Source organism: Musa acuminata, chromosome BXJ2-11 (assembly GCF_036884655.1).
Source record: "Musa acuminata AAA Group cultivar baxijiao chromosome BXJ2-11, Cavendish_Baxijiao_AAA, whole genome shotgun sequence".
Classification (NCBI taxonomy): Eukaryota; Viridiplantae; Streptophyta; class Magnoliopsida; order Zingiberales; family Musaceae; genus Musa; species Musa acuminata.
Window position 1 is genome coordinate 31,971,301 of NC_088348.1, and position 26,193 is coordinate 31,997,493.

Sequence of the window (26,193 nt, forward strand, 5' to 3'; positions counted from 1 at the left end):
CCGCGAACTGATCCGATCACGTTCTCACATTAAATCTCGTGGGGTTAAACTATTATTGTAATAAATATGATACATTAATATATAATCCTCATCATCATCTCCCACATATTTCTATCTACTTTCCTCCCTCTCTCTCACTCTCTCTCTTTCTCTCTCTCTCTCTCTCGCTCACACTGGGGAGGAGAGTGGGGTGGGGGGAAGACAGTGCAGCTAATTGGAATGGGCGCATCATCTCCACCTCCTCCTCTTCCTCCTCTCCACCCACATTTGCGTATTCCCCACTCTGCCCCTGCCCGGCTTCTCCTCCTTTTCCTGTTGCTTATATTCCCCCCCGTGTCCACGTCCGTTAACATCACCGCCGTGCTCTCCGCCTACCCCGACCTCTCCGACTTCAACCGCCTCCTCAGATCCACCTCTGTCCCCGGTGACCTCGCCGGCCGCTCCTCCCTCACCATTCTCGCCGTCCCCAACGCCTACCTCCTCCGCTCCTCCGCCGCCCGTGCCGCCGCTGCCGCTGACATCGCCGACGTCCTCCGCTACCACGTCCTCCTCGAGTACCTCTCCTGGCCCGACCTCCGCAGCATCCCCGCCGGCGGGAAACTCGTCACCACACTCTACCAGACCACCGGCCGCGCCGCCGGAAACCTCGGCGCCGTCAACCTCACCCGCGACGACGAAGGCGCCGTCACTGCGCGTTCGCCCTTCCCCTTCTCCGCCTCCAACGCCACCGTCCTCGACCTCGTCGGCACCCTCCCCTACAACGTCTCCATCTTCGCCGTCGACGCGCTCCTCCTCCCTTATGGGTTCGACCTCGCCGCCTCCGAGACCCGACCTTCCGTCCGGGTCAACATCACCCGGGTCCTCGTCGATGGCCGCGACTTCAACGTGGCAGCCTCCATGCTCGAGGCGTCGGGCGTCGCGTCGGAGTTCGAGGCCGCCGAGCGCGGCGCCGGGATCACCGTCTTCGTTCCCACGGACGAGGCCTTCGCGGATCTCCCCGTCACCGAGCGGCTGCAGTCGCTGCCGGCGGATCGCAAGGCGGTGGTTCTCCGCTTCCACGTGCTCCAGTCCTACTATCCCCTCGGTTCCCTCGAGTCCATCGTGAACCCCGTCCAGCCCACGCTCGCCACCGAGGACACCGGCGCCGGCCGCTTCACCCTCAACATCACCCGCGTCAACGGCTCGGTGGCCATCGACACCGGCGTGGTCCAGGCGTCCATCACCCGCACCGTGTTCGACCAGAACCCGGTAGCCATATTCGCCGTCTCCAAAGTGCTACTGCCAAGGGAAATCTTCACGGGGGAGACCAGCGGCGCGATGCAGGCGGTGGCTGCCGCGCCGCAGCCACCGGAGGCGGCAGGTCTGGCGCCGCAGGGGGCGGAGGAGGTGGACACACCGCCAGCGAGTATGTCGTCGCCACCGGGCGTCAGGGAAGATGTGACGTCAGGGGCGGACGGCCGCGAAGAGGTTGCTCTGTTTTGTACAGCGTCGCTCTATCTAATGCTGCTCTTACTGGTATGAGATCTGCTTTCTCTTCATCTAAATTTTGGGTCTTTATTCTTTGGTGTTTTTGGGGTTGGGAGGATATTTCGGACGGTGTTGTATACAGAGATTGGAATTTTAGCTGCAAAGCAGCCTCTTTTTTCCTTCCTTCCTTCTCGTTTTGGGTGATTCATGGCGCACTCAACTCGGCTATGTCGTAGTAATCCCATGGAATTCCAAGCAAGAAATCTCTGTTCATCTGCTCCTCTCTTTCTTCTCCCATTTTGATCCAAAGAAGAATTAGGCGTCAGAGGAAACGCTCGTAAGCGAGGACGAGGCTCTCGTGTCTTCCGTCGTGGTATCGGGAAAGCTTCAGATCTTTCCGGATCGATTCCGGTGACTTGCGTAGGCTCACCGGGGACGGGATCGGCGGGACGGGCAAGTGGGGAATGAGCTGGCGGCGTCGGCACACCGCAGTGCTGTCCGCGTCACGCCCGTTGGATTCGGCCTGGTGACGTCACTCCTCGTGTGGTTGAAAGAGATTAAATGGTTGATGTGTAATTATACAAAGACCATATTATAATATAATCTGGTCATCGAATTAATATAATTTTACTATTTTTTGGAAAAAAAGAAAAATCGATATTACTCGTATTATCTACTTGCTTTCCTTTATATGTTCTACATGTTGCTTCTTCCGCTTTGTGCCCCTATGCTCGACGAAGCCCTAGCAACCATCCACGCGTCGACGCCCGCTCTCGTAGCGTCCTCCCCGATGCCTTCGTCCACCGGCCGCGCAAGGACCAGGTCTAGTCCTTCGTTTTCTTCTCGCCGCCGCCCGCGCCCTCTCCGACCTCCATAGTTGCGTCATCCTCGTCCCAGGCGTCTATGCTCGAGAGCAGTTTGATCGTGCGATAGAGCTCCTACAAACGATCCGATGTGGCGGCATGGAAGGCCGACCGCATCACTCGCGGCACCGTTATGTGCGTGTTGATTGAAAACATAGATACGAAGAAAGCGCTCAGGGTATTCGATAAAATGTGCGACAAAAGAATGGGTCTGCAAGAGGTGATGGAGATTTGGAGTGGTGAGGAGCAACTGCCATCCTGACGCGTTCTGCTAGTTAGTATTTGACTATTGGTTTTTGTGGAGAATGTGGATGGGGCATCACAAGTGTACACGGAGATGATGAAGACAGGGTTGATTCTTGACACTGTCATCCTGCGTGATGGCTTCTGCAGCGCAGCAGGAGTCTTTGAAGTTGTGGGAATGAATGGGAAGAACAAGGAATCATGTCATTGTCAGTTATAACATACTGTTAGAGGCTTCTTATGGAATGTAAGGCCAGAAGAAACTATCATCGTTGGAGAACACTTGCAACAGCAAGATAAGAGATTGCATCCAGATTCAGTGATTTCCTATGTTTCGATACATGGATTATGTGAGAAGGGTACATTAGCAAGGCATTCCAGGTATTAGAGAAGTCACAAGAAGGCAATGAGAAAACTTGGAAGTCTTTGGTGTACATGGATGATAGATGGACTGCAAAGATAAGAATTGATGAAGCTATTTGCACTTGTTACCTCTCACACTTACAATGCCCTGATAAGTGACTTCTGCAGAGTGTCCAAAGAGGGGATCTGGTTTTTCAATTAGATAGCCAGCAGTATCTGCAGTCCTATCATTGTGACATACGAAATCCCAGCCTGTTGTTTGTAGCTTTGTGTAGGGTTCAGACCGATGTGGTGACATAAAGTTTGTTAATTAGTGGTCTTTGTTGAATTAAGAATCTTGATGTTGCTCTTGACATTTGCAGAGGAGGTTCCCATGCGGGACAAGGAGCTGATGCCATTATTCACAGGATTATCATCCATGGTCTTTGTTCTGATGGATCAGTGGAAGAAGCTTGCCACATTCATTCTGAGATGAAATGAAGAAACATTATGCAAACCTTGGTCACATATAATACACTCATCGATGAACTTTATGAATCTGGTGATTGTGTAAAGGCATCAATTCCATGGACCGAGTGCTATAGGCTGGATTGGAACCATATATCATCTCTTGCAACATATCTTCTATGGGCCTTTGTTTATAAAATAGAACATCTGAAGCCGTCCAGTTTTTGTTGGAGAATCACTGAGCCATGGCAGGGTCCCAACTTCTTTTACCTGGAGTAAAGGCCTGCTTAACACGATCTCTGTGAGTCCTTCCCCAAGGCGAGGATTCTTTCTCCCAGTTAACTATCTATTTCGCTTATTTTGTTGTTCAGCTCTTACATGTGAATTAATGTTGTAACTCCAAAAGATGTTCTTATATGTTTAGATACAAATTCCTATAGTTGCCTTAGTTAGATGCTTCCACTTTGACCTCATGGATGAATATGGTGATACTGCTTAAGAAGCTTCATTTAGTTTTTTGATAACTTTTCGTGCATTACTTCAAAGCTTTTATCTTTTGGGATATCAATCTTGCACTTATTTCACATGGATATCTACTGCAAATTGTATACCAGGAGTTCAACACCCATTTGAGGGACAAAAAAAGTTTGGTTTCCAATGTTATTTGAAATTATGTCCACCTGCTTGTTTCTTCTTGCAGTGTAGATTTTTTTAATTACTTTTACCTGAATTTTTAAAGTTTGTTTGACACTGCATATTATCAATCTGCCATGTTTTAAACATGTTATGTTCTTTTTTGCGGGTAACATATAAACTCTATTATTTGGGTTCACCTGTTTGCCATTTATTTGTTGACATCTATCTGTCAATGTTGTTAGTAGCATAAAATAGAGAAACCTTGATGCATTGAGTCAATTGTCATTTAAACTCTTCCACTGGCTAGAGTCTGCGGCAATATTTTTCCTTAATGCTGTTATGCCACCTGATGTATGTCTTATAAGTTGAAACCTACATTATTTTTGCCTTACATATATGAGCTGGTAGTATCATAATTATGTATAGCATCAGAGTAGCTATGCTACACAACTTTGGCGATGTAAAGTTATTGCCAGAACGTACCCTGATGCAAAAGCAACTTTAGCTTGTGTGTATCAGACTACAGTAACAAGAAATTTCTGTAGTTTATTCTACAAGCAACATTTCATGTTGAACTCTGAGCACTGGATGTGCTGCGCTACAGTAAAAGAAAAGGGATTAGGATTGAACCATATTTGTAATTTTGTTGTGAGTTATGGCAGTCCTATAAGGGACGAGCCTTCTACTTGTGGTTTTCTAAAGTGGGAACCATAGATAGCTTAGAGATCCATAAATGGCAAATACAAAGGTAGAAAATGGATATATATTTATTAATATGGGCCTAAAGTGTGATACAAAGTATTGCTAAAAAAGGTCAACGATTAGAATATGAAAATAAGATTCAACTGCTAGATCACCTGAGATATATGGAAAAAAAGTGACAATTTTTTATAGTTGTGCTGTGCTATAAATTGTCCCAATTCTTGATTTGGAGCATAGAAAAAAATATTCCCTTGAGAAAGATCCAAGTCAAGAGTCTAGTCAAAAGAGAATGTTTAAAAGCTAATACAAAGCAAGCGAATGTGTGTCATTTTTAATAAAAATGCTAATAATTTGAACGATTTAGGTTTCCAAATTTATCAGAAGTTTTAAATCATGTTATCTCTCAACCAAGAACCAATGGTAGCCACCTTCCCCTTTTTCCACCTTGCTTTCAGTTCTCAAAACAGCGGTAAAGGAATAAACGAAAGGTGGTGGAAGGAGGAATCATCAGAATGGATATCGATTCCTTCCTCAACTCTTCTTCTGCTAATAATTGCACTCCGCTTTTTTCTCTTCCATCCTCTTGTCTTCTTCCTTAGTTCGTACGTGTTACAGTTTTTATTGATTCCTAGTGCAGGATGTTACTGGTCTTCCAGCTTGCTGTAGATGCTTCTGGTAGTTATGCCCTTGTTCAATGCACGGTGCCGAAGGTGTAAAGGCCATCAAAGAGTTTAAGCTTTGCCTTTTAGTTTCATTCTTTGGTTCCTACGTGGTCAATTGCTTCCAGATTAAGATAGCCTTGTTGATTACAACGAGAGAAATGCAACAAATGTGATTGAATTCTCTTGAAGCACTCTGTTGATTGATCTGTTTGTGGTTTATTTTCTTTGGCTTCTGAGTCAGCAGCATCCTTTTTCTTCTTTTTAGTAATCTTGCATTCTTACTCTTGGATTTGTCTCCGGTTGGTCCTTGTGCAGAATCTGATTCATATTTCAATCTTGTGCAACTGTGTATGGATGATATCAATTTTGCAGTGATTACCTTTTACTTGCAGAGTCCTCTAGTGCCTGTTTTTCTCGGCTTTGCCTCTTAACTATAGCCGTGGCTGACTCTGCGTTCCATTACCTTTTCTTTCGGTTTTTGAGTTGCTGTTCTCCATTCTAACGTGAATCCTTTAGTAGAACTGACCAATTCGGCAAAGGGATACTTCTCTTCCACTCACATACAACCATACTTCTTTATTATTCTTTTCTTGTCGTATAGAGTTCAGGAAAGTTTGAGATAATGCTGCAGTGTTCTTTTTATCTTGAACAAAGTTGATGATTCCAGCATCTGCCAAACCATTGTCCTACACGCAATCACAAATTTATCAGCATCGCTCATCTTAGCGCTAGTTTGCCTTGTTGAAATTTTTATACTTTTTGTTGGTTAAATGATATATAACTTCATTTGTGTAGGTGAATACCAAGGTATGTAATACCGTATTGTATCGATGTTTCGAGGTTGGCTCGATACGGTATGATATCATGTATCGAGTGGTACACTAGGACGTATCGAGTGGTAGCATTGTAGCACGTTCCGTCCGGTACCGAGCGATCCGTATTTCGGTATACCGTTAGATCGGTATGTATCGCTCGTACCAGATGGTATCATTTGAAATTATATACCATGGTGAATAGCACCTTAATACCAAAAAGGAAAAGGTCAAATTTTTCACCATTTGAGAGCAAACTGTAAGTTTTCTGAACTTTAGATAATTTAGTCTCAAGCTCAATTTTTTTCTGTATATCCAGTTATATAAACTTTAATTTTTGTTTCATATTTTCTCACATCCTCTATAGATTTACTAGAAAAAAAAAATTCCTTCACAAAAGTCTTTTGAATTCCTTATCCTCTAATATATCTTAAAAAATAAAAAAAATATGTATGAACCTTAACAATATTTCTCTTTGTGAGTATCTTAATCTATTTTGTGCCTCCTGTAAAAGATATATTGTGTCTTAAGCTACTAGCATGTTTTCAGATTTCCACCAAAATATAGAGATATCTGTGGTATTTATAGTTAGATAAACTTTAGTTTTTATTTTTTTTTTCTTTCACATAGAAATCTTTTAATACCTAAAATCGGAGGTTTTAGGAATTTAAAATTATTTATCAATCTCAATAATTTGGAACATTATAAACAGGAGTAATAAGTCAACGGCATTTTATCTAAAATTTTGCTTCTCATAAGACTGCAAATTGAGATAGGATTTGTTATAGTCATTGTCCTTGTGGAACTCTTTCACTCAACTCGTGGATGAATCTTGCTCCATTAGAAGATGATTTGTCTTGGTCATTGGCATCTACCATCATGATTAACCCAACTGTGAAATTGCAAAACAATTAATCATAGTGTACCATAAATTACAGATCTACTTATGAAGAAATGAGAAAAATCCACAAAACATCATCTTGTTGTTGTTCTATCTTGCATTACAATGTTTAGCCAAAATCTCATCTTTGTCGGCCAGATGCAAACGCTTGTCAGTGCCACTTTGTGTTGGAAGAGCTGCCACCGCTCCGGCTGAGATCGTTCTGCCAGAAGTCTCCCAGAAACGTCTTGGCCGCATCCAAGCTCGGGAAATAGGGTGGCTCCAAGAACATCTGCGACAGCGAATCCAACGCCTCCGACGGCGCGTACACGGCTCGGTTGCCGCTCGTTTCCAGGCTCCCCATGACCGCCGCCACCACTTGCCGGTAAGCAAAGAAGAACCTCTTCAACGCCGCCTCCACGGCCTGCAACGCCTGTAGCAGATTTATCTTCCCGAGGTTGTCGCCCTCGCCCCTCCGCCGGCTGTGGAACAGCCTCATCGCGGCGTCCTGCACCCGAGGCCCCCCGTTAGGGTCCGCCTCCACCCCCAGGATCCACGGCACCGTCCGCTTCAGGTCCTTGCAGGAGCTCGTCACCTGGAGCAGCGCCGTCGAGCGGAGGCAGAGCGCCTCCGAGCCGGAGGTGGCCTTGATGCCCAGCTGGCTCTTCAGCCGGAGGAAGTCGTCCGGGTCCATCAGAAGGTGGAGGTCCTCCACCTCCGACAGCAGCTTCCACACGCGCTCGAGCAGCCAGCAATCGCTCCCGGCCTGCACCCAGTCCTTGGCGTCCATCCTCTGCTCGATCCGAGCCAAGAGCTCGCGGGCGGCGAAGAGCCACGACTCGAGGATCTGTTGGATCGTGCAGAGCGCCTGGTCTTCGTGGTCCTTGGCGTCCTTCGATCCGCCGGGGCTCCTCTTCAGGGCGTGGAGGTCGGACGGGCGGACGACGAGATCGTACTCGATCGTGGGCTTCCCTGCGAGGTTGGGCTCGCCCAACCCCAGAGTGAACCGGCACCGCTGCATCTGGCTCTCGATCTGGAACAGGATCTTGGAGGCCACGTCCTCCGACTTCTCCCACGTCGCCAGCCGCGGCAGCAGGCTCTTCTCGCTCGTGCGGCTCACCACGCTGGTCGTGCCGGGAACCTTCCACACCTCCTGCGAGCTCTTGTCCCGTGACAGAAGGCCCTTGCACGAGCTGAGGTCGGCGATGGGGGCGCCGCCATCCTCTTCGCACAAGGTAGCGATGAGCTCGACCTGGCGCGCGGCGAGGGACTCCAGCCTCCGCTTCCATTCCCGGTGGTTCGCGTAGGGCCGGGGGTCGGACAGGGCGAGCGAGATGAACCGGAAGGTGATCTCCAGGCCCTGCAGGGCCGGCTTGAGTATGGACTCGTCGGCCCACTGGGGGAAGTCCTTGGAGCTCCAAAGCTTGGCCAACTCGGGGAGGCGGAGGTAGTGCTCGTAAGCGACGATGGCGGAGGCGTCATGTCCCCGAGGAGCAGCAGCCGACTTCGAGGGGAACGGCTTGGGATTGGAAGGCGCGGGCGACGACCTCGCCGATATCTCAGACGCTGCCATCCAATTCTCAGGTATCAACGAAAGAGGAGGAGGAAAACTCGATCGATCAAAAGCTGCGTTAGAAACGTGGAAAAGGCTTATGCTATTCTTGAAAGCATAAATGGTGGGGAGGAGATATATATACACACACAACACGGATATAAAATGGCGGATAAGGGATGACGATCGGAACAAGGAAGCCGGCAGGACGCGGAAGAGGCAATAATTCTTATACTCCAAGGCGTGTCGGTGAAGGCAGACATGACTGTAGGAGGCGACATGGGCGGCGGGGAGAGCTTATCCAAACAACGGCGCGCTTTCGGATGTTTTCCTTCTTTCCCACTTCCCCTACCGGCCCTGGGATTGGAGGAAGCATTGGTCTCGAGCCCGGGCCCCTATACGCTGCAGAGTACTACCGCTTTTACCCATCGCGCTGTCGAGTCCTTTTATCTGTTGGATATTTCCTGGATCACAGTGGACCGCAATATCTATCGATCGAAGCCCTCATTGCAATCCACGTCATCGACCATCGTGACGTACGTTCTCGAACGTAAAAGGCCATCTCCGTGTTTTGACCTTCCTGCTCTTATTTTAGTTCACGGCATGGGAAGAGAGGTGTGGATTGACCTCAGTTATTTATAAGAAATAAAATAATATTAATAACACTAGAAATGGCACGAAACATCGCGACGACCGCGTGGAAGTCTCACAGCGGCAATAGGTCGAATAGCTGAGAGCCGTTATTTTACATAGATAATAAACCTGGAGCGTGTGACGTCCCGAACCGGAGAAACTCGTACAGAAGCCTTCGGTTTCGGATAAGATGTGGATGCCGAGCGTCGATGTGCTTTATTTTGCCGAGGTAAAGATATCCACCACCATCTGTTTGAGGTATTGCTTTCGGCAGAGAAGCACGCGTAGACTCTAAGGCGCACGTCACGGCGGACCCGCCCGCCAGCGCACGAGAAGGGAGTGGTGGGGAGGGAGATGTATGTATGCACGCGGTCGATGGTGGGGCGGGGTTGGAAACCGAGGAGTCCAAGCGACGGAAGAAGGGGGAACGAAGTGGACCGCCGCATGCGGCGCTCCATGTGAGATGCCCGCGGAGTCATGAGACGTGTGCTGTGCGAGTCACATGGCCGAGCGCCTTCCGTCAACTACGCCGGTCGGCGGGAGCGGAGCACTAATTGCTTTGTTCATCACAAACCAGCGGTCATCGGTGGCGCAACGCTGCCACGGCCGCGGCGCCTCAAGATCGTTCCGTGCCCCTTTAATCACTCAACATCCGAAAATAAAATGAAGCCAATTAATTCATCCAACTTTGTTACACGTGATTTCGTTCAACCCCTCGATAAAAATTCAATATATTATCCACACAAAAAAATATCGTTAATTTCTTCACATCATCTCTTTGTTGGAAATATTCATGAAGGAAAGTAAACTATGTGAATAATCTTATATTGTTAAAGATTTAGAGAGTCATATTACATAAATTAGGTTTGTCCTATAACTTAAAAGCTTAAGTTTTTTTTTTATTGATTTAATGTTAAATCTGATGTATATTTATCCTCACTAGTTTGACTCGGACTCCTCATCTCTTTGTTCTTTTTGTTTTTCTCTTGGTGTTGTTCGCCTCGACTTGCTCTCTCTCCCTCTAGTCAAGAAAATAATTAGCAAGATGGCTTTTCATTATATTTGAGTTTTGATCCTCCCAGAGCATGCTCTATCACATCGAGTTTCAAGAAGCAACCATATATCGGTTGTCATTAGGTCCATATAACTACAATGGGAGTGGAAAGACTCATATACGACCATCGATGATTGTAACTAGTCTCATAAATGATACAAAGAAATATATTTTGTTTTCAAGAAGAGTAAGGATTTTATATCAATAGCTTGTAATGATTTTATAAAATCTTGATCGATCAAACTAGTTAACACCTTTGAGATTTCGATACCTCAACTTAAGTTGTGTAGTGCCTAAGTTTTCATACATATATGTTTTATAAGCTCAAATAATCCTAACCCAGTTTTAGTATAATAAAATATATGTTGGTAGTTAAATTTAGGAAGGTACTTTAGCCTTGAAATAATTCTGTTTTGAGTTAAAATTTGATACATGCTTAGTTTTATATGTCTTATAAGTTTTTTATAAAATTTTATTATAATCTAAGATGGTTTGGTCAACTATAATAATCAAATAAAATTACTTCACAAATCTATATAATTGGTTGATCGGTAACAATTATGTCATGGATTATAAGTTGAATTGTTAGTAAATTGATGATAGAATTTAGATAAATTTACATGTCATGTATAGCCTAATTCAAAGAGGATTCTACCAAAGTTTTGCTATTAATTATTATTTACATTAGGTGTTACATGATAACTAAGGTGAATGTTTTAATTCGGGCATATCATGATACTATGCTTCAATTTGATATGTTTACAGCTCTATAACACACCTAATTCCTGATGATCGTAGCTCTTTAATTAAAATCTTTTTTTAAGTTCAATCAGGTAAGCATAAGCTTAATTTACTATAAAATAGTGATCATATATATATTATGTAAACTAAAATATATTTTAAAAGTGTATCTTGAATGATAAGATGGATATGAGCTTAATGAATGTTTAAAAACATGTTTTGAAATATAATATTTTCATGAGTTGAATATAAGCTTGATGTTAATGTGTTTATTGTAAAAGCATGAAAAAAATATGAATTTTGATGAAAATGAATGATATGCATGCAAACGTTATTATGTGTAGTATAAGAATGCATATACACAATATGACGTACTATAGTGATATGAGAGTGCATGTATACATTATGATATATGGTGTGGGAATGCTTATATACATTACGATTATATGGTGTGGGAGTGCACGTATATGTTATCATACGCGCGGTGCGAGAATATACGTATATATTATAGCATGCGGTGTAGAAATAAATGTATATGTTATGACGTATAGTGTGATAATGTACCCATATGTTATGAAATATGATATTGAAATTTATGAATGTATATGTTATGACATTTGGTGTGAAAATTAATAAATGTGTTATGATTTTTTATCATATGTGTTTAACCTTACTTGTGCACATATGTATTACGCTTTATTATACATAAAAATGTTTACCATTTTGGTATGCACTTATCAAGTTACCATATTATATGTTATTAAAGAGGTAGTAAGAAGATGAGTTATCATGATTTTATGCACTTATAGATACATGTGATGTGGGAATGCATATATTTATGATAAAATATAGTGAGAAAGTTCATTCCCTATGACATATATTATAAACTATTGTTGCACATATGTGTTCTAATTAAATTAGAATTTTATCTCTTTATTATGTATGTTTCGATTGACAATTGTTATGAAATATTTATGTTAATATATATTACATAATGTAGTATGGAAGTACATGTATATATTATAAAATGTGATGTGATTACTCATGAGTGTATTATGAATTCTATTACATGTCCTATAAATTATCCTTGAATATATTTAGATCAGAAATTTATCTCTTTATTAGATTGTTGTCGATGATGCATATATTATAAAATATTTATATATTTACATGATATGATATATGAGTTCACGAATATGATATGATATATGAGTGCACGTATATGTAATAAAATACAATATGAAAGTCCATTAATATATTATGCAAGTTTCAATACATCCGTTATGACATGTTTAATGCATTAGTATATATAATGAGGTATAAAAGTACACATAAATATAATAATATACGATACGGGAGTTCATGGTTGTAGTATGATTGTCTACTGTAGGAGGCATGGCTTACTCATGTGTATGTATATTCCAAATTATTTTATAGAAGATTTTACCTTTTTATTATACCTTTATGAGATAATATGAAGAGGCCAACAAAAGGTGAGTTCACAATAAAATATTTTATGTATTTGATCTTAAAAGGTTACATATATCACTTTAATAGGTCAAATTGAAAGTTTATACATATTGAGTTAATACTCATTATAGAACTTATTTTGCGGATAAAGATATTGATAGTTCATCAACATGATGTGCCAAGGATATGTAATCGTGCTATGAAAGATATAGATGACGACTTATGTCACATCCCATATATATAAAAACTAAACTATTATTTCAATATTCATAATTTATAGAAGACTTTTTTTTTATATTCAAATTCTTATCTTTAGAATAATAAATATTTTTTTACTAAAAAATGATCTTATCTGGTCACATGTGATGAAAAATCTCTTTCACATAAGCTTTAGATCTACTACAAAGTAATATATTATTCTAAAAATATATATTATATAAAAACACATCAATAATCATATATATTGGTAAGAACCTTTAAAAAATTATAAAAATAATTTTAATATTTATGAAATATATATAAATATCAATAATTTAATATAAAATAATAACATATCAATTCACTATGAAAACTCATATATCAAAAAATTAATGATAATTCTTATACAGTAAATAAAATCATATATCAATCATATACAATATATCTCGATAATATATATAATACTCAAATAACAAAAGTATACATTACACCCGATAATATACTCTCCCAACAATGGATGAAAAGATAAGCTCTATGGGATGGATTCCTCCCAATAACAGACGGAGAGAACTCATAACACACTCCAATAATAGATGGAGCAGTATCTCTCATCAATCCAAATAGAGATATGTTTCTCTCAACAACCGATGGATAAACTATCTAACTATTATGTCTAATGGCTCACTAATCTTTGAATAGAATTAACCTACTTGTTAGTAGTAGAAATACATAAATAACCATGAACATTTATTTATATTTATTCATTCATGCATCCATCCAGATAAAATATTATGAGGGATTATGCTTGATGTATGATCTGTTAGACTATATCAATTGGTGGCTCCACATTATGATAGGCTAGTAGCTTCTTTCATATATTGTATTTTCAATGTGGACCATAAGCATATATATATATATATATATATATATATATAATCACATTAATTTCATAAACTTAATTAAAAAAAACTAATAATTATTTCCAAATGACACATTTAGATAAAATTGTTAGTTTCATCGAATCTCAAAAATATGAGATATAATAGGCTGAATAGAGAAGCGACAATGTATCTAATACCAATCATAGAATTGGATGAGCATAGCTTCACGAGTTAGATTGAATCTCACTCACAACTTGGGTTGAGCTTTACCGATTGGGCCACACTTGGCTTCAGATTGGGTTGTGCCTAGTTATGTGGATTACACTACACCAAACCACATGGGGTGAGTCATGCTTGACTATATGAGTTAGGTTGTACTTTGTTGTATTGTACATAATAACATAAGTTATATCATATTTGTCCACATGGGCTGAGTTGTGTCTGTCACATGAGTTGAACCATACTTTGATCATTATGCAAAGTTATACTTGGTCATATAAGTTGAGCAGTACCTGGTCTCGTAGGTTCTAACCACATAGATATGATCACACTTAATCACATAAGTTGAATTATACCTAACCACATTAGTTGGATCATATATAACAATATGAGTTGGGTTATACCTAATCACATATGTTGGGTCATACCTAACCACATGAGCTAATATAATTAATCAATTTAACTTAAGTCATACCTCAAATTAAATTTTAATATTGTTAATTATTAAATAATAACTTAAAATTATGAATTAAATAATTTAAATTCATGATCTTAAATTTAAAATTAATTAAATCATAAAAATTCGCACATAATTCTTAAAATATAAATATATCTAATTAAATGAATCAAAACTATTATGTTAATCTAAAAATAAAAATTTTAATAATTAAATCAATCTTATAATTTATTTGAGTCTAAGAGACCATTATAAGTCAAATTAACATCAACGATCAATTATCATTACTTATTAATCATAAAATTTTAAAATTAAAATATTATTATGCATCATAAAATTCTAATAATCCTAATGTCAAAATTTTCAAAACATGAATGTAAAAAAAAAAAAAAAAAAAAGATGATCTTATCTCTCCTCGAGTAATCCTCCTTTATAAGAGAAGATTAACTATCCTCAAAATGTAAACAATTTTTATTTTTATTTTACTTTTAACATAAAGATATAATTGTAATATTTATTTGTGATGGTTCGTACACAAAAATAGAATTTATACTATTTACTTTTTAAAAATCACATCACTCATTTTTAAATAAATTAATTAATAATTTAATTGATTGATAAAATTATTATCTTGTTCACATAATTTAAAAAATTAATTTTAACCATTTCCTTAACCATACTACATAAATAGGAAGTTAATAATTTAAATAAAATATACATTATTTATGCTAATTAATTTGTATCAAGGGAGAACAATTATCAATAATTATAGATATATTCGGTGTATATAAATATCAGGCATAATATCATGTGCAGTGGTTGAGGTTTATGTATTTAAGGTTGATGTCAAACGAAACTTTGTCATATAGTCATACATAGCAAATGAAAAGATAAATAAATAAATAAATATATATATATATATATCTATTTGTGTTGTTTGCATCATCACGTTTAATATTTTACACATAAAATATTAACACTAAGTTTATAAATTACATAAAACGCTCGTATAATCTAATGTTAATGGTATATTAGATATATTTCTCACGGATTGAACGCTCGAAGTCTTATTAAATGAAGACTCATATATTCATCATTTATTGCTGTAGAAAAAAAACACCCATTTGCACATTATGTTTTTCTTTCTATCCGTGAAATTTATATCATTGTGCTTACCAATTTACACTTAAAAACATCAACACCGAATTTATATTATACATAAGATTCTTGTCTAAAATCAATAATATATTAGAATTACTTGATCTAAAGTTAAATGATGTATTAAAGATTTACAATCGCATCGAATATATTTATTTTTAAAATTCTTAGATCAACTCATATATTTAAAAAAGAAAAGAAAAACCTAATCTACACGTTATGTTTTTTATTTTTTTTATACCAAAATATATTTCTGAATTATTATAATAGAAACACATGAAAACTAATGTAAAAATGAAATTACGTATCTCCGGCCATTGTTGTCAAGTATCGATTTCTTCTTGAATTTTAGTATTTCTAACTCAAAACTCTCACTTTAAATGATGTAATAAATTCTTTAGACTTGAAAGAGATGTTGAGCTCAGAAATCAAAATATTCATTTATATACATATTTTTCTATCAAGAATATTTATTATTATCAATTCATAAAGTTTAAAAATTAATTCAAATTTATAACGTCTGAAACAATAATGAAGAATTTTAATGATATTAAATAAAAAATATTTAATAATAATAATATTTTTTATTTATAATAAATAAAAATTTAAAATATTTAAATTATAATAAATAAAGAAAATTATAATAATGAATTATGAATCAACGATTATGCTTAACAATTTAGAAATACATTAATTGATGCACAAAGCCAGGAAAGTGAGAGTGAAGTGCACGTGGAAATCCAAAGAAAAAGCAGTAGCAGTAGCGGTATCAGCAGCAATTGCAGACGAGCAAGAGGAGAGGATAAGCAAGCAGGGAGAAGACAAAGAGGATCGGATGCCCACAGACGGAGGCTTCAGCTTTTGCTTGCTCTGGTTGCCGCCATCTGCTCCTCGGGAATATAACACCCCTTTTGTTCTCAGATTTCGCGGGAAATATCACGTCGGTCCGTCGTCCCCGTCACCTCCCTCGTTTCCCGGAATCCTGATCCAAGTGGGATGGGAAGAAAGGAAGAGAAAGGGAGCGAGTGAGGGTGTGCGTGATGGGAGGGCTCGGAAGACCATGCCTGCCTCGTTCGGTGATGAGCACTTGATGATGTGCTATTTCTCTCCATCTTTTGTCGTTTGTATTACGAAGAATAATTAGTAGATCAGAACTCAGATTCGATTCGATTTAATATTTAATTTTCGTACAATTCAATTCATACACAACAAGAATTAATACTGATTTCATAATTTGATTAGGTCTAATCACGAGTCAAATATCTTTTAAAAATTATATTAAGTTTCTTATATTTACTAAAAAAATATATTTAATTTTGTTTCTCCTCACATCAATTAATCAAAATATTTATTTTCATAAGTATAAGCATAGGGATCTCAATATAACTTCTAAAAATTTATTAGGTTTATGATGAAATAAATTTATTCATAACATACTTCTATTAAAGATATAATTTTTTAAAGAATAAAAATTTGAATGTTGAGCTAAAAAATTAAAAATTGATTAACATGCTAAGAATTAATTGGTGTGTTGATAACTTGACCAACAAAGTCAAACTATCAATTTTTCGTATCGAATGATCAATTAATATATCAAAATATTGGTTGATCGAGTCGATTAGATCCCGTTTGGATTGGTGGCTATATATCAAGATCGAAGTCCAATATATATTATATATAAAAGCTTACGTGTTCTTTAATTACCTTCGATTGCGTGCGTGATCATATTTAGAAAAGAAAACAAAAAGGCATTTGATCAATCACAAGATCGGTTGATTGATTGTAGGGAACAGCTCACGACCACCGTCTGATCGCGCAGAGTGGCGGCAAAGTGCCACCACCGGTGCAAGCGTTCCAATCGCACGCCGGAAAACGGGCAGCGCGCACGAATCCACACGCCCCACGGTAACGTCTCCCTCTCTCCTCTCCACTCCAAAAGGCGTTCTCCGTCCTATCTGCGGTGGCGTGGCGGCCGCGGCTCCACCACCTTCACCTGCCATCGAGAAGATTCGGCTTGTTATGATTAACACCGCAGTGGACGATGATGAAGTCACAGTTATCCATCATAATCATGTGAACTATGATGCGATTAGAGTCTTTACACCAGTGTTAATTAGGGTTTCTCCGGCCCGGAAAAGGTCGGGGAGGGAGGTGGTGGGGCACGTGCTCACATGGGCCCAAGTATTCCACATGCCGCTGCGTCCAAATACGCCCACTAATCATTACCACCCACTCGATTGAGCTCTGAGCGCTGTTAAGACGCTCCCTTCTTCCTCCCAGTTAGCGAGTCCAGCTGAAGGCGCCTTTCAATCTTTTCACGCGCAGGAGTCGGCTCTTCTCGTTGCAGTGTGAAGGGCAGAGCTCGGCAAAGGTCAGTGTGCAGGCGCTTCCATTGAGGATTCCCAGTGACTAGCTTGCTCGGAGCAGGAACAAAGGACCCCAGCAGCAGAGGAAAAGAAAGGTAGAATTCAATTTATCTCCACCTTCCGCTCTTCTTCCTTTTTCTTTCTGTTTACAGTCTGCTCGCCTTTATGATTCGCCCAACTCCATTTTTCTGTTAAGGGAAGTGAAATCACGCTTCGTTCGCATCTCTTCCAACTTCTATAGACAACGTTCAGATAGATGCATGTCTTTTGCACGGGCTGATTGATCGTCACAGTCTGTATGGATTAGCCAGAAAAGATGTGTTCCTTGGCGGCAGATCTTTCTGACGAAGGAGACCAGAATGGCAACACTTAGTGCCAGATTTGGGTCAAGGGGTTCCTTCTTTGCTTATTGGATTTTCCATTGTTATTTTGGTTGCCGGATTCCACTCGTGCATGCATGTCGCACTCGCCATTATGTATCGATTTCCCACGGTGATGTGTCGCGATGTTCCTATTTCTCCAGATCTGATACCCGATCGCCGCCAGCGAAGATGTTGCCGCAGAAGCAAGCAGAGGAAGCCATCGTGATGTGCAGCAGTACTACCGCAAAGGACGAGCTGGAGCAGGACGTGGTCGGCAAGGAGGACGAGGAGGTGGCCCGCGGGTTCAGCATGAAGAGCTTCCTCTGGCACGGCGGCTCCGTCTGGGACGCCTGGTTCAGCTGCGCCTCCAACCAGGTACTGCCGTCTCTTCTTTTCGATCGGAACCGAAGATCTTGGTGATTACTGGTCCGTTCTCTTCTAATCGCGTTCTCGTCGACGTCGCAGGTGGCCCAGGTTCTGCTGACGCTGCCCTACTCGTTCTCGCAGATGGGAATGCTGTCGGGGGTGATCCTCCAGTTGTTCTACGGGATAATGGGTAGCTGGACGGCGTATCTCATCAGCGTCCTCTACGTCGAGTACCGCACTCGCAAGGAGAAGGAGAACGTGAGCTTCAGGAATCACGTTATCCAGGTTCCTTCCTCTTCCTCTATCTTTTCTGCTCCTTCCCATGATCTTTAGGCTTGGCTACTTTTCCCCATTAAAAGCTACTACTTCTCCCCACACGAACGCACTCCTCGACCCTTGTTACTTCTGCGCCTTTGACTAATGGTTATTAGCGTTGAGATGACGGAAGTGCCCTACTTCTTCCTCCTCCACCCATGTGCAGTGGTTCGAGGTGCTGGATGGGCTGTTGGGGCCGTACTGGAAGGCTGCCGGCCTCGCCTTCAACTGCACCTTCCTGCTCTTCGGCTCCGTCATTCAGCTCATAGCCTGTGCCAGGTATCTTTTTTCCCCCTGTTTCGGTTCGAGACGCATTGCTCGATCATCCACGCATGCCAGATTTACTTGCTTGATGTTGGTGATGGAGCAGCAACATATACTACATCAACGATCGGCTGGACAAGAGGACGTGGACGTACATATTCGGCGCCTGCTGCGCCACGACGGTGTTCATACCCTCCTTCCACAACTACAGGATATGGTCCTTCCTCGGCCTCGGCATGACCACCTACACCGCTTGGTACCTCACCATTGCCGCTGCCGTCCACGGGCAGGTAACGTCATCCACAACGAGAACAGTAGCGTAGGATCAGATGAACTCTAGCTATGGATCTGATTGGTGGGTGATTTGATTGCCCACTTAATTAAGATCGCACAAGGAATGATGACAATGATGCTCTTTTCCGGATGGATCATGCAGGTGGAAGGGGTGACGCACTCGGGTCCGACAAAGCTAGTGCTTTACTTCACCGGCGCCACCAACATACTCTACACCTTCGGGGGCCACGCCGTCACCGTGTAAGTGCCATCATCTCGGACACTCAAAGCTCACTGACATTCACCAACACTAAGTGGGTAGCCGGAAGCGTAGTTAAGCCTGCTTAAACATGGAAGTGCTCTCCCGACGCGTTAGTTAAATCCCACTTCCCAACTTTTCACCCGACCGCCTTCTTTTCTTTCCTTTTGAGTCTGAAGCAGAGGTTTCCCATCTCGCCTTTTCTAAGCATCGCCCCTCCCAGCGACAGCTTTTGCAGGGTGGTGGGGGTGAACGGGGAGGACACGGGAATCATTCCCCGTTCTTTCCTGTCCCCACTTCCTCTCTTCGTTTCTCCCGAATGGAGTACTCCTGGACCAACTTCCGTTGCTTTACCAAGCGTGACTAGGTTTTTGGTACGGCAATGCGATCTCCCAGCGTCGAAGTGGTCACCAGCTGGAGAGATCACTAGTTAAGATGATGAATGCGACCACTGATGGCTTAGCCTTCTTGTTTAAGAAGTAGATTAGTTAACTATAAGAATCTTTTAGTGGTAAAGCGGCGGCTATGATGGGAGGCATTAAACGAGGTGCTGTTGCTTTCTTATACGAAAGCATCGAGTGAGAGAAGGGATTGTGATTAGAGGAACATGGGAACTTGGTGGTCGAGTATGCTGTGTTTCTCCCATCATTGCTCGACCAAGAATTAAAGCCATTTCGATGAGATTTATGTCTTCAGTCAAACCAAGCTTCAAAAGATTCTTCTGAACATGGCTGAAGAGTCCACAGGTTGGCCTTCTGGACTGCAGTAAACTGCCTCTGGAAATTGTTCTAAGGATGTTCACTGTACCAGCCATGTTCTTATATTGCAGTAAGTTGCTCATGGTTTCATTACGATATTTGTGTGCAGGGAGATCATGCACGCGATGTGGAAACCGCAGAAGTTCAAGTACATCTATCTGCTGGCCACGCTGTACGTGTTCACCCTGACGATGCCGTCGGCGGCCGCCACCTACTGGGCCTTCGGCGACCAGCTTCTGACGCACTCCAACGCCTTCTCGCTGCTGCCCAAGTCGAGGTGGAGGGACGCCGCCGTCATCCTGATGCTGATCCACCAGTTCATCACCTTCGGCTTCGCCTGCACACCGCTGTACTTCGTGTGGGAGAAGGTGATCGGAATGCATGACACCAAGAGCATCTGCCTGCGCTCCCTTGCCCGGCTTCCCGTCGTCATCCCCATCTGGTTCCTGGCCATCATCTTCCCCTTCTTTGGCCCCATCAACTCCGCGGTGGGCGCTCTCCTCGTCAGCTTCACCGTCTACATCATCCCCGCCTTGGCACACATGGTCACCTACCAGAAACCATCTGCACGGCAGGTACTACTTGGTTTCCTCTCCTCTATCTTTCCTTCCGGTCTGATCAAAGAACAGCTGTGCTCATCGCTTCACTGTCCCTTGCAGAATGCTGCGGAGAAGCTGCCCTTCTTCTTGCCGAGCTGGACGGCGATGTACATGGTGAACGCCTTCGTAGTGGTGTGGGTGCTGGTGGTGGGCTTCGGGATCGGCGGATGGGCCAGTATGACCACCTTTATCAAGCAAGTCGACACATTCGGCCTGTTCGCCAAGTGCTACCAGTGCCCCAACCCGCACCCTTCCCCTGCTCCCGGGCCGCCGCAGCATCTCCACTGACCCATCAACAGCAGCAGCGGAGAGTTGCTTAGGACTCGTGTGTTCCAGGGCGGTTCCTCCGCTCGTGGTTCTGCGGCATCTTTTCCTAGTTGGCTATTTACCATGTTACTCGAGCTTGGGAGCGTATGCTACTGTCAGCCAGCAGTACTCGTGATGATGTTATTACTGAAGGTGTTTGTCTTTATGACCCAGAGATTAACCATGAGCAAGCCTCGCTTCTGAATCTAAATACTTTGATAGACTTCTTTCAATATAATACAATTAATAATAATAATAATAATAATAATAATAATAATAATAATAGTGAAATGAGGGAGTAATGAGGGATGCATACGTCATTTAACTAAATAAAGGAAAGGAATAAAGAGGAGCTACTTGAGTGACCTATACACGTGGGAAAAGGACATTCAAAAAATACAACCCAATTCGCATCGAGCACCGTTTCCTGTTCAGGTATCTCGTCGGGTCCTCTTCTCTCCGCCGAAGAGACCGACAGCAATGAGCGGTAGGAAGCAGACGGCGGTGGTGTGGCGTCCATTCCCGGCCTCCATGATGCCTCCAGGAGGTTCCCTTCTCGTCGGGCCGCACTCGCGTCCGTGTCCAAAGGCGGCATTGCTTCGCCCGTCAGGGAGAGGGAGAAGGAGGACGGGAGTGGGAGGGAGGCGTTCCCGTTGCCGGAGCAGCTGATTGAGGCATCCTCTCGCCATTGTTGTTGGGGAACCTCAAATCGAACAGGACGACTCAATTACACCTTTCTTTTAATTCTGTTCTATTTCTATTGAACTCGCAAAATTATTATTTGGTTGGAGCTATGACAATATGCCTGATGTCCCTCAATTATTTGATTGCAGACTCATGGGTTGCGGGTCGTAGAAGTGACTGGAAAGAAAGCTATTGGTTTCGTTGATGTAAGCACCTCTGTTATTGCTCCTAAATAGGATTGCATTTGTGTCCTACCCTAATTCTCTTCCTATTATCTTTCATGTTTAACTGTCTTGGTGAAGCAAATGGAGAGAGACATCTCCAGCAGCTACTTAAAGTACTAAAAGAATAATTTTCAGAAATTTGAATTGCCTAAGAACCTTGGAATTTATCATTGGATCATTTGTGATAACTAAAAAGATGATTATAAAAATCTTGATGGCAGCAAGCCATGATTGTGGGAACAAGTGAAATGAGGGGAAATTGAAACACAATTGCTGGCTTTAGTCGAATAGTTGTACATAACTATTGGGTCGAGAGAAGTGGCTGAACTACTAGTTTGGTTTCCAAAATGGTTGACAGGACTGTCAGATATTTAAGAACTTCAAGACGATTAGTTTAGATAGACTTCAAGGAACAACAAAAAAAGAAAAGGGGGGAGGGTAGAGGATCATCTTTTAGTAGTGACAGCCAACAGTGGGAAAGAGAAACTGGAAGTTAGAGGAGGAGGAAGAGGGGGCCATCTGCCGCTGGGGACAGCCTAGGGCAGAGTGGCAGTGGAACAGTGCGGAGCTAAACAGTAAACAGGACACGCCTAACCTCCATGTAAACCAAATCAAGCTTGATTCTGTCAACCTTGATTAGGTGCTAAATTTGACATACATCTGGTAACCTAACTGGCAAATTTGATATTATGATTCCAGCAATTAGACATAGAAGTTGGTTAAGGCAAGGTAAGTTTCTCCAGAATGGAGAATTAGATCTAGCGGACTTGTAAAATTTCTAATTTACAAACCTAAAAAAATGAATAAAGGGCTATCATGGTGGTTTTGATGTAGGTGTATATTACCCTTGTGGAACTTATCTATAATTATCATGTCTCATAAGAATTTTAAAAGAAAATGCAAAACATGGTCTGCTAGGATATTGTTTTTGTTTTAGATGATTTTATGATTAAGCAGGTGAAATTGCAAATTGTAGATTATCAGAGCTTAGGGTTGACGTCCAATTGACAGGCAAATTGAAGTAGACAATTCAGATTATAAATGCTCAGAGAGGAGTGAAAGACATAAGCAGTCTTGGTCAGAAGCAATAGAAAATGTATATGATGGCATTAAATTGTCTGGTGATGTCAGCCTTGATAAAGCTAAATATTAGAAAAGGATTCATGTAGCTATCCTGAATAGTTGGGGTGTGAGCTTCTTGTTACTGTTAGTGTTTGCAGTAGTTGATTTTCCTTTTTTTGATTTGTCTTTCACTGGTTTTATTGGTTTAGGAAGATGCTTCCACTATGTTTGACATAAAATAATATCGTTTTCTAATTCTTTTTTTCTATGATTTGTTGTAGATTCATAAAAGATGAGTTTCTCAGGAACATAGGACAGTTGCTTCTAGTTGTGTTTGATCTTAATGTTTATTTCTTTCAGGCTATAACATTAATAGGGAAGGAGGATGGAATTAAAGGCTATTGGAAAAGAAATCTACCCCAGGTTCCTTGCTTTGCTACCAGATCAAAAGTTTATCCTTATAGTTCTCTAGATTCAAAATAATTCTTGAACTCTTCCAGGTGATCCGAATAATTCCATATAGTGCTGTTCAACTCTTTTCTTATGAAGTTTACAAGGTAGGGAAATTTGTTTCCAATGTTAACACAGTTTTGCATGACTGTGTTTTGTCTTACTGTGTTATACATTTAGCTGGAGTTCTCAATATTTGACAAGCCATGTACTTTTCAATTTGGTTCTAGAAACTCCTTAGGAGGAATGACGGGGAACTTTCCGTTGTGGGGAGGCTTGTTGCAGGGGTTTGTGCTGGGATGACGTCCACACTAGTGAGTTTTTACAAACAATCAATTCATGTGCTTGTTTGCTTGTATGTTTCTTTCCTAGTGGCTGTGTGTGATCAAGTTCCACGATTGATATGATTGGATCAACTATCCTCTTGCCATTAGGCACATAAGGGTTTAAGTAATATTGATTTGTTGTGAACTTCTGGTACTTTTTAAATAGGTAACTTATCCACTAGATGTCCTAAGGCTAAGAGGCTTGCAGTTGAACCTGGCTGTAGAACCATGTCCCTGGTTATATTTATTCTTTTTGATGTTTGTTGTTATATATAAATAAATAAATAAATATATATATATATATATATTCATGTTGCTCTTAATATGCTTAGAGAAAAAGGGATAGCATTGTTCTACAGTGGTCTTGGTCCTTCTCTTACTGGGATAGTGCCTTACATTGCAGTTAACTTTTGCATTTTTACTTGTGAGGTTACACATTTCATTTTCCTTGTAGCATTCTGAAAAACACCTTGAGACATAACCCTTATGACATGTTATTTTTATGCAATTGCTAGAGTGAAGAAGTCACTACTAGAAAAATACCAAAAGAGGCCACAAACATCTCTTACAACTGCTCTGATCTCAGCATCGCTTACTACGCTCATGTGTTATCCACTGGACACTGTGAGAAGACAGATGCAAATGAAAGGTTCACCTTACAGTAATATTTTCTATGTTTTCCCAGGTAATATATTTATTTGTATGCAGTGCTTGCTTTTTATTGGTGATGCGATGATTACCAGTTATTTCTGTTTCTTGCTCCATGTGCACTTGATGTCTTGGGAAGTCTCTGTTTCTTGCTTTTTATTGTATGCAGTACTTGCTTTTGAAGGTCTTGGCCCTATAGGAGTTAATGGCTAGGTAAATGATTAAGAGTGATGTGTAGTCACTTTTCTAGACACAGAAGCACAATGACAAGGGAAAAAATAAGAGCTAAAAATTAACTCATGCTATCAGTTTTGTCAATTAATTTTCTGAAATCTAGAAGATTAGAAGGGCTTGCACAAGCATGGGTAACTTGGGTGTTATCCAGGTGACATGAGAAAGAAACTGCTAAATGTCTCTTCAAGTTGTATGCCACTCAACATGAACTGCCATAAGATAAATTCTCTTACCAGTTTAAAGCTGTATTTCATTATTCTCATGTTATTTCGATGCCTGGATTATAAAATTGGTAAGACAATCATCTAGTTCATGCGGTCATGCATAAAGCTGCTCAAAGTGTTCATCTTTTGGATGGCTCATCTTTGTTGCAATGGTCATATTTTTGACAATTTTGCTTAATGTTAATTATGTTGCCCATAAAAATTCAGGTATCATGGAGCGCGATGCTTTCTTTGGATTATATTGAGGTTTTGTGCCTAATTTATTGAAGACTCTGACAAACAGCAGGTTGTCCTTTATCCATCCGACTTCACTAACCTGTTTAGCGTTTAGCTTATGGTAGATTGACTTAATGTAGGAACTTGGTGTGCAAGAATCAAAGTGGTGTAAGATGATACCCATCAAAATTCATTTCATATCGAAAAGGTTGTCCTTCATTGCTTTGTGGTTTTCCTGTTCAATAAAAACTGTGGATTAGTTTGAGTTGATCCCTAATTGTTTGTTGTCAACACATCCAAGTCTTGCAGCATATGTATTCATCTCAGCTGGTTTCAATCCCCTTCTGTTGTCTGCTGATTTGTGTCTTTATCCGTAGTAAATTAGCATGGCAGTATAATTTAGTTTCTGCTTGATGGGTGCAATTCATCTGTGTCTTCTCCGCCAGGTTTCAGCGTGGAGGCACTGCACATTTATCCATTGAAGCAGGAGTGACGCGCGTCCCGCTGTCCGAACCAATGATTGCCGTGGTCCACTCTGTTCCATGTCCGAGCTGACACAGGTGACGTGAGATTATTCTGTTTATGGGATTATTTGTTGTTAATGATGCCATAAAGTTGCCTACGGGAAGACGAAGCGAATTCGTCGGCGATGGCACTTTTTTCTGTCCCACTGTGTCAACAGTTTTCCCAAACAATATCATTTTCTTTTAGGTTAAGGTACATTTCAACATGACGCATGCATCACTTTTTAATTTTTTTTATAATTTATTAGTATCTAACATAATTTTTATATTTTAAAAAATATAAGATATAAATCTC

At 41.0% G+C, this 26,193-nt stretch overlaps 3 protein-coding genes and 1 pseudogene across 4 annotated transcripts; 3 read left to right on the plus strand and 1 right to left on the minus strand.

Annotated features, from left to right (window-relative positions):
• The first annotated feature begins 114 nt into the window (after positions 1-114).
• Positions 115-3,831, plus strand: LOC135626882 (fasciclin-like arabinogalactan protein 4). Its single transcript, XM_065132668.1, has 2 exons — positions 115-1,515; positions 3,299-3,831. Exons 1-2 carry the CDS (start codon positions 220-222, stop codon positions 3,326-3,328), a joined length of 1,326 nt encoding a protein of 441 aa, XP_064988740.1. The 5' UTR covers positions 115-219; the 3' UTR covers positions 3,329-3,831.
• Positions 3,832-7,090: 3,259 nt separating this feature from the next.
• Positions 7,091-8,831, minus strand: LOC135626881 (nematode resistance protein-like HSPRO2). Its single transcript, XM_065132667.1, has one exon. The coding sequence runs from the start codon at positions 8,646-8,648 to the stop codon at positions 7,248-7,250; it is 1,401 nt and encodes a 466-aa protein (XP_064988739.1). The 5' UTR covers positions 8,649-8,831; the 3' UTR covers positions 7,091-7,247.
• An 8,862-nt stretch (positions 8,832-17,693) lies between these two features.
• LOC135626883 (auxin transporter-like protein 2) lies at positions 17,694-21,490 on the plus strand. Of its 2 annotated transcripts, none has more exons than XM_065132669.1 (8): positions 17,694-17,899; positions 18,001-18,541; positions 18,632-18,817; positions 19,014-19,126; positions 19,218-19,401; positions 19,548-19,645; positions 20,511-20,976; positions 21,061-21,490. In XM_065132669.1, exons 2-8 carry the CDS (start codon positions 18,164-18,166, stop codon positions 21,286-21,288), a joined length of 1,653 nt encoding a protein of 550 aa, XP_064988741.1. In that variant the 5' UTR covers positions 17,694-17,899; positions 18,001-18,163; the 3' UTR covers positions 21,289-21,490. The 2 variants fall into 2 exon arrangements, with proteins under 2 accessions (XP_064988741.1, XP_064988742.1); XM_065132670.1 differs by having other exon boundaries at positions 18,328-18,541.
• A 296-nt stretch (positions 21,491-21,786) lies between these two features.
• LOC135627605 (thylakoid ADP,ATP carrier protein, chloroplastic-like) lies at positions 21,787-25,929 on the plus strand (annotated as a pseudogene).
• The last annotated feature ends 264 nt before the right edge of the window (positions 25,930-26,193 follow it).

Coding starts and splice junctions, on each gene's coding strand:
- LOC135626881 (XM_065132667.1), bottom strand. CDS start 8,648: ATGGCAGCGTCTGAGATATCGGCGAGGTCGTCGCCCGCGCCTTCCAAT.
- LOC135626882 (XM_065132668.1), top strand. CDS start 220: ATGGGCGCATCATCTCCACCTCCTCCTCTTCCTCCTCTCCACCCACAT. Junction 1,516..3,298: donor ATCTAATGCTGCTCTTACTG/GTATGAGATCTG, acceptor TGACATTTGCAG/AGGAGGTTCCCATGCGGGAC.
- LOC135626883 (XM_065132669.1), top strand. CDS start 18,164: ATGGCAACACTTAGTGCCAGATTTGGGTCAAGGGGTTCCTTCTTTGCT. Junction 19,127..19,217: donor CAGCTCATAGCCTGTGCCAG/GTATCTTTTTTC, acceptor GTGATGGAGCAG/CAACATATACTACATCAACG. Junction 20,977..21,060: donor AGAAACCATCTGCACGGCAG/GTACTACTTGGT, acceptor TGTCCCTTGCAG/AATGCTGCGGAGAAGCTGCC.